The sequence below is a fragment of the Acipenser ruthenus genome, chromosome 21 (genome assembly GCF_902713425.1).
Source record: "Acipenser ruthenus chromosome 21, fAciRut3.2 maternal haplotype, whole genome shotgun sequence".
Classification (NCBI taxonomy): Eukaryota; Metazoa; Chordata; class Actinopteri; order Acipenseriformes; family Acipenseridae; genus Acipenser; species Acipenser ruthenus.
The window spans coordinates 17,184,593-17,206,621 of record NC_081209.1 but is presented as its reverse complement, the minus strand read 5'-3'; the positions used below and the strand labels follow the sequence as shown (position 1 = coordinate 17,206,621).

At 39.7% G+C, this 22,029-nt stretch overlaps 1 protein-coding gene across 12 annotated transcripts in view; it reads right to left on the bottom strand.

Annotated features, from left to right (window-relative positions):
* The window catches only part of LOC131699099 (mucin-3A-like), a 32,591-nt gene extending 16,298 nt beyond the window's left edge, over positions 1-16,293 (bottom strand). Inside the window, exons 1-9 of one of the 12 annotated variants that reach the window (XM_058994881.1) lie at positions 16,186-16,290; positions 14,278-14,368; positions 8,959-13,973; positions 8,303-8,607; positions 6,649-6,810; positions 5,826-5,950; positions 3,372-3,525; positions 2,672-2,781; positions 1,154-1,225 (exon numbers count right to left, since the gene is read on the bottom strand). In XM_058994881.1, coding sequence (XP_058850864.1) covers positions 1,154-1,225; positions 2,672-2,781; positions 3,372-3,525; positions 5,826-5,950; positions 6,649-6,808 — 621 coding nt within the window. In that variant the 5' untranslated portion in view covers positions 6,809-6,810; positions 8,303-8,607; positions 8,959-13,973; positions 14,278-14,368; positions 16,186-16,290. Of the gene's footprint in view, positions 1-1,153; positions 1,226-2,671; positions 2,782-3,371; positions 3,526-5,825; positions 5,951-6,648; positions 6,811-8,302; positions 8,608-8,958; positions 13,974-14,277; positions 14,369-16,185 lie in introns of those variants that run through there. The other 11 variants (XM_058994877.1, XM_058994878.1, XM_058994875.1 and 8 more) reach the window with 11 other exon arrangements.
* Between the last annotated feature and the right edge of the window lie 5,736 nt (positions 16,294-22,029).

Genomic DNA, 22,029 nt, shown 5'->3' with positions numbered 1-22,029 from the left:
AAAACAAGCAAATAGAAGGTTAGCTACCCTACATTAGGACTACAAGTTGCCCACAATGGATCCTTAAAATACAAATCATACCAAGCATCGCCATTAACGACAAACAAAAAGTAATCTGGCTGTCCCAGTCTTTTCACACCACTAAAAGTAGTGCACCGCACTGAATATTCCTAACTCTGTTGGAATGACTAAATTAAAAAAACACAAACAAACCAACCAAAAAAAAAAACAGTTCTAGTACTTTTCATTTTCAACAATATACAGTGTTGCCAGAGATATAGGAATAGACCTATTTGTAGCTTGACTTGTGAACTGTATTGTAGTGTGAATGATCGATTTCAGCTCCATGTTATTACATGGGTTTATTCAGCCAGGTTTAATATCTCAAGACTATATGCCAAAAGGAATTAGTATTGACACCACTTCTGGAAATAATGTGCAAGTCTGTTCTTGGCGCCGTCATATTTAACCAACATGCTATAAATCCTATTGACTGTGTGCCACCAATCCCGTTTAATTTACACATCACAGCCCACCAGAAGTGGCAAGTAACATCCTCTACACTCTCCAATCATATTATTTTTTTGAATTGCTTACCACCCACCTCGTCTCCCGGTGTTTATTATAAATGTACATCGAGCGAGGTTGGCGACTCTGAGTGCAATAAGTTGTGTTAGAAATGGATAGATTAATTTGCTACACGAGGTAATGGTTGCAGGAACCAGCACATTTACATGATCCAAGGACAACCCGAAGCCCCAATGCATTTTGTCAGGTTTTGTCAAACAAAAAAACTCTTAAACCTGCAAAAATGAGATGCCATTTATCTAGACAGCATTCAGAACGTGAAAATAATACAATGTAAGCAAAAAAAAAAGAAACTTTGCCATCAGCGACTTGCAATGTGAAAAATGACACTTCTTGCTGACCTGGTTGTGAAGATTCAAGCCCCGGAATCTCATTAAGTTGGGTACTTTATATAAATACTTTAAAATGCTGTTGTGAAAATGCATGGCAACTGCTCCATGGGAAAAATCTCAAAACACCAAGGTGTCTCTGCATTGAAAAAGGTTGGGAACCACTGTCATGGGGGATATAAGTGAACGATTGATTCACCACACAAGTAGAAGTTGGGGACAGAGTGCTATTGTACCTGATCAACGTTCCTCTCAATGTTCCCAGCAGCCTCTCCTTTCGAGGCTCTGCACAATCCGAAACGTAGGACCTACAGCAGGAAGCAGCACAATGAGCACAAAACAGACAGAAGCAGCAGCCTTTTAAAACAGCAGCACACCATCCCGGCTTCCAAAGCAGAGATGCATGGGATCAGTCAACACTGGGCTTTGTGAGTGACCAATGGGATTTATTGAAGACTAATTCCCAGACACAGAATGCAAGACGTATTTGTCTACACTGAAAGTGTCAAATCTTCTAGTAGTATTTAGAAAGGCTAAAATAAACCTAATTCAGACAAAACCCTTTCCTTCTCTAGGACTACATGTAATGATTATCCTCTAGGAGTTTAAGTTATGGCCATTTCTTCTTTTTCTTTTTTTTTTTTTAAAAAAAAGTCCCCGTTTGCTAGAGAAAAATCCTCTGCAAAATGTTTCCAGATGATCTGTGACAAGGTATGTATATCTTTTGTAATACTTCATGCATCTCTTGCTGGCACATTTCTGTTGGCTACACACCACTTACTGTAAACAAAAGGTTACACATACTGTATAAACTGACCCATAGCAAGTTGTTCTGGAATGTTTAGAATTATTCAAGGAGATGGCAGACACGTTGGATTAAAAATCATGAACACATATTAATTTCTTTAAACTCATTGTCATTTCCTAAAATTGTGTTCTTACTTATCATACAAAATAAATAAAAATAGAAGGAGGAAGTGAATGGCTCTTATATGAAAGCCAGAGTTATTTGACAGCCTTGTGTGGATATCAGTTATGGAGTTGTGCAGTATGTGATGCCACTATTTGGAAACACCGTGGCGCATTGAAATTAATTATCTTATTCTTCCTTGTACACTTACTAGAAGGAACAGCCATACCCTACCATTTTACCAGAACCAGCAGCCATTACAAGGTGCGGTTTTCTTGCACTTCTTAATATAGAACTATGGGGAAAATAAAGTAGACCAACGTTTCCGCTAATCCCTTACATAGGTGTCACGTCACCAATTCAGGAAACAGCCAAAAATGTTTTTGCAAGAGTAATATGCAACACTGATGAAACTGATGCGATAAGACACACCCAGAGAGACATCTTCAAGGTGGCAAGATTTCAGAGCAAGATAAGAGAACAGAGCGGGCCAGATATATCACTTTAAACCATTTTAGATAAAGTACAACACCAAGCTAAAAATAAATTACATTTTGATTCATGTGGGCTCTGATGTCAGAGGCACAGATCATGTGTCATAGATTTATAGATAAATGCAAAATAGAACACTGGATCCTTTAAAGGAAATCCACAGCCCCCTACAAACATCTTATCTAATTTGAACCAATCAGATAATATAAAAAGGAGCAATTTACCCCCTCCTGCATGTGAGTCATAACAATCCACCCCCCCACCCCAAATCGCTACCTCTTTGGTACAATCCATTATGGTGTCAACTGCCTCCTCCAGTTGGCCCTCAAATGATAACATAAATCATACATACCGCCAGTATTAGAAATGGGGCTCCAATCAATACAAGTCCACACATAACAATGATGGCAACTCCGTACCCTGGCACATTCTGATCCTTGAAGGGTCTTTCCACTGTCACACCTGGAAGGCAGTCAATGTTTAAAATAAACAAAACTATCGAAATCCTCAGGGTGAACTTGATGAGCCTTTGCCTATTTCCAGTCACCATGAAGCGTTTCACCAACATTTCCATCTGCCCCATGAAACCACTCTAACTACGTGGTTCAGTTCATTCCAATATCAAACTTGGGCTGCTTATGGCTGGTTCCTTCTGCAATCTATAATCCGTTTTCCAACTGAACGTTACACTGTCCATGGCCTGGCCACTATCCCAATGGGCATCTGGCAGACCATGCAAGGGACTAATATAGGAAGAAATATGGTACCAGGAAGGGTAGTGTAAACTAAGTTTAGAAATGTATTCAGCACAAAGCTAAGGGAGCGCATGATAAAGATTTTTAAAGCTGTGATAATATGACTCACTAATTGTTCAAATCATTCTTTACCCCCCCCCCCCCCCACTTGTGGTGAAGGCCATTAGTAAGGAGACTTAAACTGCTTCCTTTAAAAAGGTATACATGTTTTTGTAAAGGCTGCTATTTTTGAGATTTGGAAATACATGTGGACTGTAAAGAGCTCGGACAGCCATAGTGGAGATCTTCAGCGCTCACCCCCGGCTATGACAGAGTAGCGATCCACATGGAGGGCGCTCCCGCCCAGGCTCTCATTGGAATCGATGGAGTCCAGCAGAGAATCCAGGACTGCCTTAGGAGTTGGAGCAGGTGGAGCGAACACCAGGTCAACATCAAAATGACAGAGCCCTTCCTGAAACACACACCAAGACAATGCAGTTGCTTCAGCCATCAACACTGGAGACAGGGGGCACCACTGTATCTGACCAGACCACAGCAGGCTCTCTCATTCAATATCTGAACTAACACGACTTTAAATGTTATGCATTCAGGCAAGGTTTCAGGGGGTCTTGCATTGTCCACATAACAAGCAGACAGGTTTTACATGAGGACTACAGAGCAATGAATGCATCATTATATAAAAGACCTCGCATTTAAACCATAGAAGACTTGGACTTATTCATGCTCTTGTACATACAATAAAATGCGTAATGATATATTTATGTTTTAGTAAATTGCTTTTCAATCACACATATTTTATTGTACAGAACAGGGTTTTGTTTGGAAACATCTTGGCCTTCCAGTCCAGGTATTTGTTGCAACCCTGTTTTACATTGTACATATATATATTAATGACACAGAATATAGAATATATAGTAAGACACAGAATACTGTTGTGTGTGTAAATAGTAACAGACACACAATACTTGTGTGTGTAGTAACCGACACTCGAATAGTTTAAAAAAGGTAGAAGCTAGTTTAGATATACACATATACACAAACACCTCGCTCTCTTGACATGGAAGGCTCCCACTGACCGGTACTATTTTACAAACCGGTCATCTGCTCTACTTCATTTCATTTCACTGTATTTTCTCTAGAAATAGGGAACTTACAATGTAACACTGTTGCCTTCACACGATCCTTTTGCTAGGACTATGTACTGTGGGGGCAAAACAACTTACCTTACATTATCAATTATAAACTTCTGCACAGGGTATTGAAATTGAATTGCTTCAAAAACTTGGATACCAAACACAACAAATGTCATTAATTTAATAATCTGTATTAATATTTTTCAAGTCCCTACCCCTCATTATTAAATATATACTATAAATGTTATAAAAGATTCAAGCTTGGGCTGATACATGACAGAATTTAAATGTGAATAAATGTAGTCTTGCACATGGGCTGCAAAAACAGAGGCAAGTACAACTTGAATAGTAGCGAAATAGAGGAAGCTATATACAAAAAGGATTTGGGGGTAGTACTGGGTGAATCTCTTAAGTCAACTAGACAGTGCGGAAAAGGTATAAACAAAAGGCACATAGAATGTTAGGTTATATAGCCAAGACAGATGAATTCAAATCTAGGAGAAGCTATATTAAAGTATACAATGCACTGGTACGACCACACCTAGAATACAGTTCTGGTACCCATATCATAAGACATTAAGGCATTGGAGAGAGTACAGAGGACAGCAAAACGATTAATTCCCAGGATTGAAGAGCATGCCATAAGATAGGCAAAGAGCTGAATCTGCCTCGCCTAGAAAGGAGAGCCAAAAGGTGCCAATAAATAATAATAATAATAATAATAATAATAATAATAATAATAATAATAAATAATAATAATAATAATAATAATATATTATTATTATTATTATTAATTAGTAGTAATTTATTTAGCAGACACCTTTATCCATGGCCACTTAAAGACTAAGGTGTGTATACTATGCATCAGTTGCAGAGTCACTTCCGTCTTTCGGGTGAGATGACTTAACACAAGGAGGTTAAGTGACTTGCTCAGGGTCACACTGAGTGACCTGGGATTTGAACTGGGGACCTTCTGGTTACAAGCCCCCCCCCCCCCGAGGATTCATTTCCCCTACTAACCTGGTTAGGGTTTTTTTGTTTTTTCTCTCCCAGGTACTAACGGACCACACCTGCATCAAAGCGAGTGAGCATAGGTGGGCCAACTGGCCTTTTCTCATTTTACAATTTCTTATGTTCTAAAGCAAACAATGTTACCTAGATTGTTCCAGTAAAAACCCAACTGTATAAAATGGGTAATTGTATGTAAAAATAGTGTAAAAAAAATGCAATTGTATGTAAAAAATAAATGTAATATCTTGTAACAATTATAAGTCGCCCTGGATAAGGGCGTCTGCTAAGAAATAAATAATAATAATAATGGTAGAGTGCTGGAGACAGAAAGCAGGGCAGATGCATTGCAAATCACTACAAGGACAACTTCTTAAAAACATCTTGAACTTGAATACATCTGAAGCCATACACTCGAACACTGAACAATACTAAACGAAAGGAGTAAGCACTGCAACAAAAACTAACAAAAGCAGTATATAACCCAGTGTACACCCATGCCATCATTTATCTGTCAGCTCGGTGCTGTCGATGAAAGAGCATCGATTTGAAATTCAGAGAATATCAACACAAATATTGAGCAAAAGATGCAAGCCAATTTTGTGCATACCTTATTGCTCAGCCCTTGGAGGATGTCGAATCTACTCTGAGGGAGTCCTGGTGATGCAAGGCCCATTTGCAGGGTCATAAACCTGACTGACAGCTTCTTGGGAAGCAGGTTTGTCAGACTAAACCCTGTTTAAATAAAGTTAGGGAATACGGTAAAACAATGTCAACAGTACGTGGAATTCCAGAGAGAGTTAGGTTTACAGGGGCTGATGAATAAATGGTGTATGACATTCGTTAAATTTTACCCTAAAATAGAATTTCTCAAATGTTATGGATTCACAAGATTGGACGTTGATTCTTCCGTTTCCATTATAAAACTAGCAAAGATTTATAAAACAAGCAAATAGAAGGTTAGCTACCCTACATTAGGACTACAAGTTGCCCACAATGGATCCTTAAAATACAAATCATGTCAGTGCCGATCATCCCCCCCTCCAGCTGTAAATACACCTTGACCTACATCCACTGTATGCACATGAAAGATGCCTCCGTAAACTCAGACTAGGATATGCTCAATAACTTGTTAAAAAGGTGGCCCATAGCAAGTTTCATCACACTTCGACAAGCAGTTTTTGGAAGTATGGACAGTCGCCTAACTTCACTATATCTACATATGAATCCCCAGCCAGAGGTCATGATCAACTTGCCTCAAAACAAAGCAGTTTAGGGGATTACAGGCACAAGATTCTTTAATTCAAAAGGTAATCTACAGGGACAATACAGTTCCTACAAATGGTACAGTACCATGGTTTAGTGTTTGGAAAATGAAAACTCCTGGAGGCGTGAGTGAACACACTCTTAGAATGCGCTCAGAAGTCACTTACCATTCGACTCCACAGACCAGATATCAATCTTCCATGGAGCCCCCCCCAGAAGGCAAGCGCTCGGCGTACGTGACGATGGTTCGGACGATGTCGAAGCTCGTGGGGGGCTGGCATTCCTGTCGGAACACCTCCTCCCCGTGCACTGTGGCCAGACTGTCATTGCTGTGGAGCATACAGAGAGAACATGAGGCCAGCAAAGACAGGAGTGGGCTTTACTACAGGGCTCCCCATTTAAAATACTGTCATTGCTGTGGAGCGATCAGAGAACAGGAGGCCAGCAAAGACAGAGGTGTGGGCTTTACTACAGCACTCTCCAACACACTGTGTGAGCCTCACGTAAGAGACATGTCTTATAAAAGGGAGCACCAGTGCTAGTTTAAAGTGCACCATGGGGCAAATGGGAGCCATACTACCCAACTCCACAGCATAAAGGACTGCCTTATAACAAGGGAGCACTGTACTGCGCTGCCATTATCCAGCTCAGATCACTTCTTGTGAAGATAAGGAAATTTTCCAGTATAAACAAAAAATGATAACATTTCAAATAAGAAATTCTGCATTAAACCAAGCCTTCTAGTTTCTAGAACACAAAAAGAAGACAAGTTCATAATGTGTGTCACCCCTTCACTTCAATCCTTTCACTTTTGTTTAACTTATCTAATATGGGAACAAACTCTGCTTGAAATATATTTTATAGTCTAAACTGGAATAAACCATTGTCTAAATTAAAACAAATTTAGGGAATCTGTCAGTACACACTCACCCTGACTGTCACTTTAAATAATGTCTTTAAAAATTAACTCTGTGCCGTCTCAACTTCGCCCACTGGTGGATCTTTAACAGCAATGTACAATTCAACACTATCAAATAAAGATTCTTACTTTTGCATGTTTCAATTAAATTCTCAGCTTAACTTTGCGTAGTTCAAAGTTATAAATGGGACTACTTTATGTGTTTAAGGATATTTAATAAAACTTTGTTTGATCTGGATTATAAATTCAATAAGGCCCTTCAGGGTGTCCGTTTACATCCAATATACAGACTTTGGGTGGGGGGGGGGGGGGGGGTGGTTATGGCACTCCACATCCCGTGCTGCACAACGCCCCGAGGCGTCCGTACACAGACACCCTGTCAGGCCTTATTGCATACATATACAATTACTATCAAGCAGATTATCATGCAATGCATTAATGCGGTCTTAAAAACATGGTCTAGTATACAGAACAGCATTTCCCTGTTTTCTTTCAGAGGTGATTTAATGGGGTACAAAGTTTATTTCACTCCAGAGGGATTTCTGTTCATTATAGAAATTATGTACAAATTATAATTCTGTTTTCTCGCTAATTCCAAATGAAAGAATATTTGAACGAGAAAGCTGCATTCATCTCATCACTAGCGCTAAATATTTAAAACAATTTCATTCAGCCCAGAGCAAAGGGTGTTTTGACAAAGGGGAAGCCTTGATAGGTCAAACAGCTTCTCAGTGTCTGCCTCCCAAACAGAACTAGATTACCCCTCTGAGAAACTGCCCACCCCCTAAACAGTTGCGACACCCCTGAACCCCACGTTGACTAACCAAGCTATAACCAATAGGGCCACACTCCCCTGACAAGTACAATACACAGAAATGAAAGCAAATCAGAGTCTGTTGTACCTAATAGTACTGAGGGGTTTACACCAGTTCTATGCCGATGAATACCTCATAATGACATGGACTGGCAAAGATGGCTTCAGGTAACTGTTAATACACCATGGCCCACTGACCCAGGTTATAAAAAAAAGAAGTGAGCAACACAGACAACAAACTTCATATACTGTTAAATAGCTGTGATGTTGTGTAATGAAGCTCAGCTTCAGGAATAGAAAATGTGCAGCCACAATCACTCAGTGGCTCCTTCTGGTGGTTAAATTGAGAAGTGACTTGCACAGCTTGAGGAGTGGAGATCTGCTTCATCCAGACTAACAGGGAGAGGAGCAGGATTAGTATTGCTGCAGAAATACTTCATACAAGGCATTATCCAAAACATGTGTCTAATCAAATTCATTTTAAATATGGTTTCAAGATTTTACGATTGTTTGAAAAACAAAATATGAACATATTTTGTTTCCATAATTAATTAAAATGTACTAACTTAACTGGTTTCCAGGCTTTCTTGCTTTGCATTACTCATAACAAGTAAAGAGGTGGTATAAGTTAAAATAATATGTTTCTGCTGACCAGACAGACAGGCAATACAATAAAACATAGTAATCTAAATCTACAGTAAGCCAGTGATCGAGCACAAGCTATTAATTTAAAAGACAACTCACAAAAATGTGTGAATCCTCGTTTCCAGAAATGTACCATCATACTGAAGTGTGAAAGCCCAGTCCATCCAAGGGAAAAAGAAAGTAAGCAGAATGAACAACTCCATTACATACCACTAGAGGGAGACAAAGGTAAATGCCTTGTTCACAGCAAAAATGTACATTACATAGCAATAAAGCACAACAATTAGAGTATGTGAAATGAGTATATTTCGTAAAATGACAAAAAGTACAGAAATGTACACCTATTGTCTTTTGTAACTGATAACATTTCTAAAGCTGATCCTGGTTTGTTGTCATGGCAATGCACTGCAGAGATACAGTACAGGCCTATGACCACACAGTTGCATTGGCACGCTTCAACCCTATATGGTTTAGAAAACCTTCACAACCACTCATCCAATTTTGATGAAACTTGGTATGGACATTCCCGAGTACTATACTAGACGGTGTTCCTTGCACCAAACACAAAATGTAAATAGCCGTCTGGCAACATACACTATATAATACAAAGAGTGCAGCATGACACGGTCATAACAGAAGTAATATACACATTCCAGGGTTTAAAAATTCCTGCCCCATCACTAGCCGAAAAAAAAAAAAAACCCACCACACACAACACCATTGCCATAACCGGTTCTCATTTTACTTGCAGTTGCTTTGATTTGTCTCTCAAGATTATTTTTCTTATAAGCCTTCTTCCAAGTACCTCTGGCATCAACCACACTTAATCTGAACTGCAGAGGCAAGGCCTTCACTGGAGCTGTGGCTATATTGTATACCAATGAGTTGAACTTCACACAGAGGTAGTTCGAGTTCCAGTAGCCTTTGCTTTGACTGACAAGGGCAGAGACGGACTACTACTTGGCGGTTGTCCTGCCTTCCAAGTGGTGAATGTTGCTGGAAGACCTGCAGATCTCATCGGTGGATTGCTTGTTCCACCGACACTCTGAGCAGCAGTCACCACACTGGAGGCATCTGTGGGAAAGATTTGTCCTGGAGAACGCTGAACAGTCTCAGCAGTTTTACTCCTTGGTTTCCCTATTGAAAGACCATCTCCTGTAGTGGGAGGAGAGGTCAAGTAAGAGGATGTGGGCACCAATGTACTTGTTAGAGAGCCTATGGCTGAAGTCAGCTTTGCTTGCCTGTTAGGAAGAGATGGTATCTTACTGGTGGGATCAGTGGGAAGGGTTTGTCCTTTCGAATGGTCAGTAGTTTGTGACACTGAATGGAACTTCCCTGGAAGCAATGTAGGCAACAGTAACGCAGGGATTGTTTTAGCAATCAGAAATTGTGTACTAGGTTGCAGTGTTGAAGGACCATTACTTGTGCTGGATTGGGGCAGGGTTCAAAATGAACTTTGAACTGGGGCACTTGGAGAGCCAGTAGCATTTGCTGTGACTGAAGTAGCCCCCAGATGGCTGCTAGCAGTCACATCTGTCAGCGAGAACTGATTTGACACTCTTTGCTCCAGGCCTGCAGATCTTGTAAGTAGATTGCTTGCTTCACCAACTTGGGAATAGTCAGTAGTCTTTAACGCTGTAGGCAACATGCCAGGAGACAGTGCAGATAATGTATAAGCAGTGCTTGAGAACAGTGTAGCGGTTGTACTCCTGGGTTCCTGTGTTATGGAGCAAGATGGACTTGGCACTGGGGTACTTGTTGGGGAGCCCTTTATGGTTGCCATGACTGTAGTATGCCCTGAATGGCTACGTGCAGTCACATCAAGAGATGTCTGTGAAGGCTGAGTTGACAGTCTTTGCCTCCATGTTGCTGGAAGACTTCCATGGCTTTTCAGTGGATAGCTTGTTCCCATCCAATGCGTAGTCTTGGTGGGTTCTGTGGGAGAGCTGCTGAAATGGGACTTGGAGTGAGATGAACTTGAACTCTTTAGAACATACCCCTTTTCCATCATCTTGGCTAGAACTGAAGTAGACCTCAGCTGGCTACGAGCCATCAAATCGGCAATCTTGCATGACTGCGTTGACATGCTTATGAATGTTCCAAGACGACCTGTAGATCTGGTCAATGGATTGCTTGTCTCACCAACTCCCGAAGTAGGAGTGTCAGTTGTCATCTTACCGTTGGGATCTGTGGGAAAGGTCTGTCTTTGCATTGCAGATATTGTGAATCCCAGTATTAAAAACAGTTTAGAAGTTCTACTCTTAGTGCCCTGGCTTAAAATACTATTACTTACGGCAGAATAGGATGTGAAGGAAGATGAAATTGTTTGTCGAGTCCTACTTGTAATCTGTACTTTGACTGGCTGGCTTGTACCTAAAACATCAACATTCGTCAGAGATGACCGTGTCAACAGGTTAGGCTTCAATTTCCTGAACATCGATAGAAGACTTTCATGTCTCATTTCATCAACTCCCTCAACAGAAGCCTGATAAGTCATTTCACTAGTGGAATCCATGAGAAAGGCTTGTCCTGGAGAAGGGCCAGTCATCTTTGACACTGTATACAACACTTTAGGAAGCTCTGCTGATAAAGTGGATGCAGTGCTTGAGAACAGTTTATTTGCATTACTTTGGCGTTCCTTAGGTGACACCTCATCCCTTGCAGTGGAATGAGAAGAGGAGCAAGGAGGACATGGAATAGGAGTACTCGTCAGAGAGCCAATCATCTTTGCTGTAACTGAAGTAGAAGCTGACTGGGTACTAGCTCCAACATCGAGAGTGGTCAGTGAGGACAGAGGTGACAGACTTGACCCCCTTGTTCGAGGGCTAGCAGATCTTGCCAATGGAATGCTTAATTCATTGACAAGCTGAGTCGCAGTCTTCCTGGAGGGTTGTCCCTGCAGTGCAGACAACGTGCTTGACTTTGTTGAAAGCCCATCACTGGTGGCGGAACTGGAATGTGAACTTGGGGTACCAGGAAGCTTTTCTGTGATTGAAATATCTCCCAACTGGCTGCCAGCCATCAAATGAAGAGTGATCCATGAGGAATGTGTTGACAGTCTTTGGTGCCATGTTGTTAATTTTGCTCTAAGCACTGGTTGTGTTTTTACTGGAATGCCCATTTCACCGATACCTCGAGACCTGGTAGGATCTGTGTCAAAGGGTTGCTTTAGGGAAAGGTCAGTTGTCTTTGATAGCTCTGGAAGTAGTTTAGATATAGTGTGTACAGTGCTTGAAAACACTGTTTTAGTTCCACTTGTAATTTCTAATGTTGAAAGACCGTCACTTGTGTTGAAATTTAATATGGAGGCTGATGAATGGAACACAGAGGTACCTGTTGGAGGGCCACTCATTTCTTGAGTACCTGAAGTTTTTGTTGTATAATGGTCTTATGGGAAGTGGTGTAGTACTCGGAGAAACTGAAGATCTGGATATTGGTATTGTTGAACTTTGAAGCACTCCAGAGACCGAGGTGGATTTAGCAGTAGATGATTCTGTAGTAGGCTTGCTTTCAGAGAGTAGTGTGCTACCATTCCCCTGTAATGTTGCAGAAGATAAAAGCTCACATTATTGATGTTGTAGGAGCAATCTTGCAAGGCATAGCAGATATGGTTGACCAGGTACTTGATTTTGTGCTTGATGCTGTTGCTTCACTTGTGTTTTTTGCACAACGACCCAAACACTGAAGGAAGTGAATACTGTATCACCCAGAACAGTTCTCAGGGAGTCATGCATGATGAATTTTCACAAACAAAGCGACGGTGTGACCACTTCACTGACTACAACCTGTAGCACTGTCCTGATAATGTTTCAGAGGCTTGCTAGCTTCTATTCCATTTAATTAACACATTCATACATAGTGTTTCAGGACAGCTGCCATATAAAAATGCTACAAAATGAGGGCGTAGTAATAGACTCAGTGGGACTGCTCACTGTTACCATATGGGCAGCAACATTCAGTGACCCCAATATAGATGAAGTACTAGTTCTGTTGGTTAATGTTCTTTGTGTGCTGGGTGTTTTATGAGAAGTATTTGGGCTTAAAGGAGAAGGGTTTGAGGTACAAGTGAAAACTGCAATTGCTCTTCTGTATTGTAGATCTTTAAACTTTTCATCCTTGGGATCAACCACTAGATTTTGATTCAAAGACAGACCCCCAGCAGACTTGCCCAAGGCTTCCAGCAAACTGGCAGGTTGCCCTGAAAGGATCCCTTGGATTGTGGCTTTCTTATGGGACCGATTATGACAGCTGCCTGGCCTCACAGTGCTGGACCCTTCAGTGACGTTCTCAATATTCACTGGTAATGGGAACATAGGTATCAACACATCATTTTCAAGTCTGGGTCCAAAGTCAATGTTTTCTCTTTTAAACAGTTTATGGTGCATATATGTTGTGGTTTTATGAATCTTTTGATCTTTACTAGGTGAACCTAAAGGTCCAGCCTCCATTTTGGCATTAGGTATATCTGACACTGACGTGTCCTGGTCTACAGGAAGATCTCGATCCAGGGCTGGAGGAAAAGCTGGTGATGGGGCAATTTCTTCTGTAAAAGCACTGCTTACAGACTATTTCTGCAAGCTGAGATGGCCCATTGTTATCCTTTTGTGGACAATGGATCCCTGTGCAAAGCTGATTTGTGTGACCCACTTTAGCCATCTTTAAATAGGATGAATCTGTCAACCAACTCGAGAGAGGGAGTTCTCCTGACAAGCTTATACGTTCTGAGGCTCTCATTTCTACACTGTCAACCACTCCAGTCCCTCTGGGCTGCGGTGCTGCCAGCTTGGCCAAACGTGTTTCAGTAGTGAAGTCTCTAAAAGAGGGAGGACCATCTGCAGCTGGTGGGATGAAGTCTGGCTCCCGTCTGAACCTGCTGTTGGGTAGGAACCCAGATAGTTTTGCAGTTCTTGGTTTATTCTGAGCCGAAGCTGATATCTTTGAAGATGCTTGCTGAATATGTGTAAAGTGGAGGTACAGCGGTTGCGTTTTTCTTGTCAGAGGTGGCAGTGTAGCTACGGTCGACTCCATTTGAGCATTTGAGTGGTCTTTACTTCTTTGTTTTCCCAAAATGGTTGAAAGTTCTCCTTCGAAAGACCATGCTTTCTCTTGAAAACCTTAAATATATATTTAAAAAAATTATATGAAAGTTTTTACACACTTGGCTAATTGAATACAACAAGCAATTTATTTTAGTTTTCCATCCAAATTGAGGAGACTTGGTATAGGTTAATACAGTAGAATAATTCCTAATGGAAATTTGACAAAATCACTTAGTTTTCTCTCAAATTAAAGGACATCTCAAATCAAGCTGTTGAGCATTCATCAAAAATATTTGGGAAGTTTTCTGAACTGGTATAAAATGGGCTACCGGCTAGAGACAGTGTTCTGAGATAGTGATAGAGCTAGAAATCAACTTACCTGTCAGAAATAAAACTAAAAGCAAAGAGAACTTCAGAAGGCGAATCTGCAACATTTTCAGATTGAGAACTGCTTCAAAAGAGAAGGGTTTCTAGAAATAGAGAAAGAGACTGTGCTGGTCATTTTGTAAATGTTAATATTCCCTTCTAATCAAAACACTATTCACTACAGAACAGTATGATTGATATGCAGTTCAACAAAAAGGTTACTTGCTGCCAAATAGAAGGTCTTTTTAGAACTATGTTACAGGTATATTGTGCCAGCCTTATTTTTACAACTTATTTTTACACCACTGCAGAGGTACTGTAACAGGTGTTACAATACAACTCCTATTGCATAGCACTTCCATGCATTTCAGGTTTTATTACAAGTATATAGGTAACAAGCTCAAGTGTGTGTTATTAAACTCCCAATAAAGCCAGGAATGGATCAAACCGTTATAAAAAGGGAATCTTATTGCCATCTCTACACTGCTCTGTTTGTAGTTCTAAACCTCTCCTTTGTTTAGATAATTTCCAAATTCCCTTTGCGTTTCTGCTCTAACCGTGAAGATTTAAGTACCCGGGATATACAGCAGTGTGCTTCTTAAGAATTGAAACAAACTCATACAGAATAGAAAGTGTGGATGCAAATCAAAAAGACACACGTTCAAATCACAATCTACTGAATTATTTTACAAATCCACACTTCAGATGTATTTGTCTGATGTTTTTATTAATATTGGTTCAATCCTGGGACTGTGGACTCAAGTTTGACCAGGGTAGAGAAAAACTATAGAAAAAGGACCAATTTGTTTGCATTGCCACATGTTGGAAGGTCATCATTCTTCTGTTTCTAACAAAACTGTTGAATGCAGGTGGACTGGTTAACAACACCCACCCTGTGGGCACCACGTGCAGGTTTAAACAATGAAGTGGGTCATTCCAAATACTTCAAACATTTGACAGTGTCTTACACAAACAGGTAAATAGGTACCTTCAATACACAATGAAGAAGTGTATGAATGATGTTTTAAAGTTTGATGATCTCATTGTATAACGTTATGATTTTCACATGCATGGGCTTTAGAACAAATGTCTAGTGTCTCTGAGCTGAAATGATCGAATTTTCTCATGCACCGTTTTAATTATTATTTGCTCACACATTTGATGATGTATGTATGGATTACAAAATATAGAAAAATAATTTACAGGACAGAGATCATAACGTGAGTGTTTTCTTTAACATTACAGTCCCTCAAACCAGCATAGCCAGTTGACTGATCGTGCTCATCAACACTAGTATTAACACGTTGTACCCAACACACACTTTGTTTGATTATGTATTTATAAAAAGAAATACGTATCTGCCTTCACCTAAAATATGAACGTTTTGTATTTGTATATATATATATATATATATATATATATATATATATAATTTTTTTTTTTTACCTAGCTCAAAATTCCAGCCACGGCAGATGAGCTGACGAACTGAGATGAAAACTTGTACAATGTATGCATCTTACTGGGTGCGCAGAAATCGGACAATGTTTACAGCAAATAATAGTACTATTTATACTTTACACTCTTGCAGTGTACTATTAATACAATGCAAGAGTGTAAACTATAAAAACATTTGTTGTTTGTTTTGTTTTTCTAGAACGGATTAAAATGGCCCACGCCATTTCTGGAACTTCTATTCATGTACACAACCAAAGAAAATATGCCCATACATTGTTATAAACTTTGACAGTTTAAAACGACACAAAAATACGTTATTTTCCAATATATGCCTTATGTTTTAACACGTACAGATCTCTTTGGATAACCACAGAATATTTTAATAAGAATTTAATGTTTGCCAATTTACTTAAGCATTATTATTTCTTCATTTATTTTAGCCAAAGGAAAAAACACTTTTTCTTACCGTTAAGCAGGAAACAGAGATTGCATCTTCAAAGTTCTTTCCGCGACTTTGGCTTTGCTCCCTCCTAAGTAGATTCAGAGCTTTGTCAAACTTAGCTAATTAGCTAATTTGACTAAATAAAGTGCCTCTAATTATCCAATAGATAAAGAACACAGCTAGATTCCTTGGAAACGATGGTATACAATTGCCCAGGGACGCTGTAGAAGGCAGATCGATCTATCTATCTGATGTGATCATTGATTTTAACTGCAGTCACAGATTCTTGTTATAGGGATAGCACACGACAGGGTGTGGGTTGTGTTGCATACGGCTGTGTTTGGGTTGGATGCACGAACCGAAGCTGAGTACATTCAAACTAACCTCAGCTGTATGTTAATGGAACACAACCCGCAAGCCCTGGAGTGTGTTATCCCGCTTTTAAAACGAACACAATAATACATAGAAAAACAAACTTTTTAATATATTTTTGTTTTAAAAAACGAACAATTTTATTGTATATTCGTCAGGTTTGGAGAACAAATAGTCCATCAGAGACGGATAAACTGGAGGTTTTCAACATTCCCAACAATAAATACAATAATAAAAACAATATTTTCTCTCAGTCGGGATCAAAATAATTAATTGTAGTCCTGTCCAGCTACTTACCTCAAATGCCTGAAGCTAGTTAAAACGAGCAGCCGAGAACGTGCTAGACCCGGGGAAAGGGCGAAATTTCGTTGCAGGCTTTGAAATGCGCTAGGCCGCGACGCGGGATAATTAGCCAAAACGGCTAACATTAAAACACGGCTGAAAACGTAGCAATTTTAAATTATATATATATATATATATATATATATATATATATATATATATATATATATATATATACACTACCGGTCAAAAGTTTTAGAACACCCCCATTTTTCCAGTTTTTATTGAAATTTAAGCAGTTCAAGTCCAGTGAATAACCTGAAATGGTACAAAGGTAGGCAGTAAACTGCCAGAGGTTAAAAAAAAAAGTTTAGGTTGCCAAAAACTGAAAAATATTGTACATACAAAAAGGCCTTTTTCAGGGAACAAGTAATGGGTTAACAACTTACAGCTGTTCTGCAGCAATGGAAGTAAATTAAGCCTTGAAAGTTGATGCTAACAATTCCTACAGGTGTCCCAACTTTTGTTGATTACTTACAAACACTCTGTATAAAAGCAGTGTTGGTACAGACTGTGTTACTACACCCTCTTAAGCATTATTTGGACAGTATTGCAGGAAGTAGTATATTGCTCTCATAATGGTGAGAAAAAGGCAGTTAACAAAGTAAGACAGACAGACCATTATAACCCTTAAAAGTGTAGGTCTTTCCTTTAGAGAAATTGCAAAGAAAGCCAAGGTGTCAGTGAGTACAGTTTCCTACGCCATCAAAAGGCACTTGGAAACTGGAGGAAACTCTGACAGGAAGAGGTCTGGCAGACCCAAAGCCACAACAGAATCAGAAGACAAGTTTCTGAGAGTAAACAGCTTGCGTGATAGGCGGCTCACAGGACAACAGCTTCAAGCACAGCTTAACACTGGTCGAAGTAAGCAAGTCTCAGTTTCAACTGTGAAGAGAAGACTTCAAGCTGCAGGTTTGACAGGTCGAGTGGCAGTAAGAAAGCCATTGCTAAGATGGCAAAATAAGAAAAAGAGGCTTGCCTGGGCCATGAAGCACCGCCAGTGGACTACTGAAGACTGGAAGAAGGTCATATGGACCGATTAATCAAAATTTGAAATCTTCGGTTCATCACACAGGGTTTTTGTACGCCGTCGAGTAGGCGAAAGGATGGTTCCTTGGTGTGTGACACCAACTGTCAAACATGGAGGAGGAAGTGTGATGGTCTGGGGCTCTTTTGCTGGATCCAGAGTCGGCAACTTGCACAGAGTGAGTGGCACCCTGAACCAAAACTGCTACCACAGCATTTTGCAGCGCCATGCAATACCCTCTGGTATATGCCTAGTTGGTCAGGGGTTCATCCTACAGCAAGATAATGACCCAAAACATACCTCCAGGCTATGTCAGAACTACCTTAGAAGAAAAGAACAAGACGGTAGGCTTCAAATCATGGAATGGCCAGCACAGTCTCCAGACTTAAACCCCATCGAGCTGGTTTGGGATGAACTGGACAGAAGGGTGAAAGCAAAGCAACCTACAAGTGCAACACATTTGTGGGAACTTCTGGAACAGTGTTGGGAAGAACTTTCCGAACAATATTTGATTTCCATTGTAGAAAGAATGCCACGAGTGTGTTCGGCTGTTATATCTGCAAAAGGTGGCTACTTTGAGTCAAAAAATTAGATTAAATTTTGTTAAACAAAATGATTCCATGATTTCTTTTTTATCTCCAATTGTTTATTTGTTCTATGCTTTAATTTCAGAGTACATTGAGACATTAAACTGCGTAAATTTCAATAAAAACTGGAAAAATTGAGGTGTTCTAAAACTTTTGACCGGTAGTGTGTGTGTATATATATATACTGATTTTAGCGAAAATGATCGAGAAAAACAAGTAATAAGGCACAATAGTGTAGTAATAAAAAAACTATACTCATAAGAAAGTTTACAAACGAGAGGAGGCCATTCAGCCCATCTTGCTCATTTGGTTAGCTCAGGTTCTCCGTTGCGAGTTTTATACGTTGTGTATTGATAATTTATTAATCGAACTGTAATGAGACAAAAAACAAGTTCCGCCGTGCATTAAACTATATTTCTATACCAGGCACAACAGAAATGTTTCATACCACTATGGTGATTGACAACATATTATGAAGAACGTTTGAAAACCAGTCAGTCTAGTGCCTGTAGATCTGATTTCTCAAATTACTGAAACTTTAAGACAAAGTCTTTATTGAAAACATGTATTCATTTTTTCTCTATTTAAATATTATAAAACTAATGTTTTAATAATTATCTTTATAAAGTAATTTCAATAAATGTAATACAATTACAAATACCATCTTTTAGACCAATGCCCCTGTCAACTATAATTTCCAAATAAATGAAACAGTATATGGTTTTGTCCGCCTTCTGTGTAGAACTGCTGAATCATAGTATTACATAACGGACTAACAAGTCTTTTAACAAAATGCTGATATACAAGTGTTTGATGCACTTTCCCTGGGTTTTGCCTATTCTGTAACACATAGAAGTCAGGATGGCCAGACAGCAGACCCGATAAGATTTTCATGAGGTGCTTGGTTGGCAGGTGCTTCCAAATCGAAATCTGCACACATTACTGATGGTTCACTTAGGAATCCTGCGTTAGATTTATAAATAAGAGGTACACATATTACATATCATGAGTGGGCAGGGCTCTGGATGGATTACACTAACATTATCTCAAACTCTAACCTGATTGTTAAATAGATATTATTATCAAGTGTTTCTCCCATATGTAAAAAATGCCACAAACCAGTACATGCCTTCTGGTCGTGCAGAAAGACAAATCCAACCTGGCATAATGCGATCATATTCCTGTTGCATATACCTGTGCTCATAATATCCACCCAGGGTTCTGTCTACTGGATTTTTGTAATTCAGCACCAGTGTATAAACACCATCATGTGACCTGGGGTTTTTTATACTCTTCCTTGAGGTTCAAGCATCTTACTGTAGTTCTGGAAAGGTTCAAATGGATCCACAACGAATGAATGGAGAGAATAACGTTACATGTTTTGACCCTAGAACATCTTCTTACAGCTTGTCTGCCGGAGGGAATTAAACACTGGTGTAACCATCTTGTTTATTTTCTGTATTTATAATTTGTTGTGTATTATTTCTCTCATATACATCGTTTTATTTGTTAAAATCAACAATAAAAATAAAGCTGGCAAGTTCCAGGAATGTTAAAATAAAATAACAAATATACAAGCAGAAATAAAGAGCCTGTTACACTGAGCACATAAACAGGCACAGAACTAAGACCTCTCCAGCACAGAGCACAGGGTCTGCAGCATAACAGCAACAGCCACACCATCACCCCTAGCACCACTATCTAAAGTGCTTGGTTATTTTACTGAAATTCTGAGATGCATATTTAAAAAATAAATAAATAAATACAAACACAATTGATTTCCCTGGTGGGAACCCTTGTAAGTCATCCCCTAGGGGGTGCTATAAACTTAAATATTAATGTGTTTCTTTACAAAAACGTTCAGGGTCTCAAGAATGGGAGTTTTGCAAACTTGGGTTATTTACAATGGAAGTGGCTTTAGCTTTAAACGGGACTACCACAGGGTATATTTATAAAAACAAACTGCTCTATTGCAACATTCTTATTTGTTTCCAAGTGGGCCTACAGAGGAGTCAGTACATATGGAAAATGGACTGTGGTAAAAGAAGTTCATTTTTGCAATTATACCCTCTATGGTAACTTCCATTTATGGAAAATCCCCATCCTACAGACCCTTGTCCTTTTTGTATTGTAAAGAAAGCCATTGATATCACTATGTAATACAATTTTTGTTCCTGGGTAGTAAGTGTTATTTCCTAATTGCTTATGCCTCAAAAGTATAGAAAATGGCTTTTATTCCCCACAAACTTTGCTTTTGTGACCAGGACAGTGATATTTTGAAATTTACCTATTTCCAATGAGAAAACGGGCGAATTTGTGTCTTTTCTTTCACATAAAGTCAGAAAAAAACAGCATATGAATCCAAATTAACATGTATTTATACTAAAGTAATACAAAAATGACTACAAAAGATTTAGAAGTGAGTAGTTTTTCGAGATTTACAATTATACTGTAAATCACTTTCATGAATCAGCCCCCAAATGTAGTCTCCCATCATGTTCTCGTTATACTGTCCTTGGTAGCGGCGTTCAAAGTCCAGTATATCCTGGTGGAAGCGCTCGCCTTGCTCCTCCGAGTACGCTCCCATGTTCTCCTTGAATTTATCAAGATGAGCATCAAGGATATGGACTTTGAGGGACATCCTACAGCCCACTGTGTCGTAGTTCTTCACCAGTCTCAACCAGCTCCACATAGTTTTCGGCCTTGTGATTGCCCAGGAAGCCCCGAACCACTGCGACAAAGCTGTTCCAAGCCGCTTTCTCCTTACTAGTGAGCTTCTTGGGGAATTCATTGCACTCCAGGATCTTCTTTATCTGTGGTCCGACGAAGACACTGGCTTTGACCTTTGCCTCAGACAGCTTAGGGAAGAAGTTTTGAAGGTACTTGAAGGCTGCCGACTCCTTATCTAGAGCTCTGACAAATTGTTTCATAAGGCCCAATTTGATGTGCAGTGGTGGCATCAGCACCTTCCGGGGGTCCACCAGTGGCTCCCACTTGATGTTGTTCCTCCCCACAGAGAACTCGGTCCACTGTGGCCAGTCCCGCCTGTGGTAGTGCGCCTTGGTGTCCCTGCTGTCCCAAAGGCAAAGATAGCAGGGAAACTTGGTAAAACCGCCTTGGAGACCCATCAGGAATGCCACCATTGCAGCCTCTTGATGCCATCTCAGAAAAATGCAGATATGTATCTACTTAGGCAGCTGGAACTAAACTGAACTGGTGGGCTTAAGGCCCCTGTATTTATACTACTATTTATATTACTGGAAAGTTCTAGAAGTTACTCCAAGTTTACTCAGCACTGAATCTATCTGGAATGTTCTGGAAAATAGGTACATTTCAAAATATCACTGTCCTGGTCACAAAAGCACCGTTTGTGGGGAATAATAGCCATTTTCTATACTTTTGAGGCATAAGCATTTAGGAAATAACACTTACTACCCAGGAACCAAAAAAAAAAAAAAAAAATATGTTACACAGTGTATTCAACTATATAGGACCCCCTGGTGGATTACTTAGACGTGTTCCCATTTTATTTTGATCAAG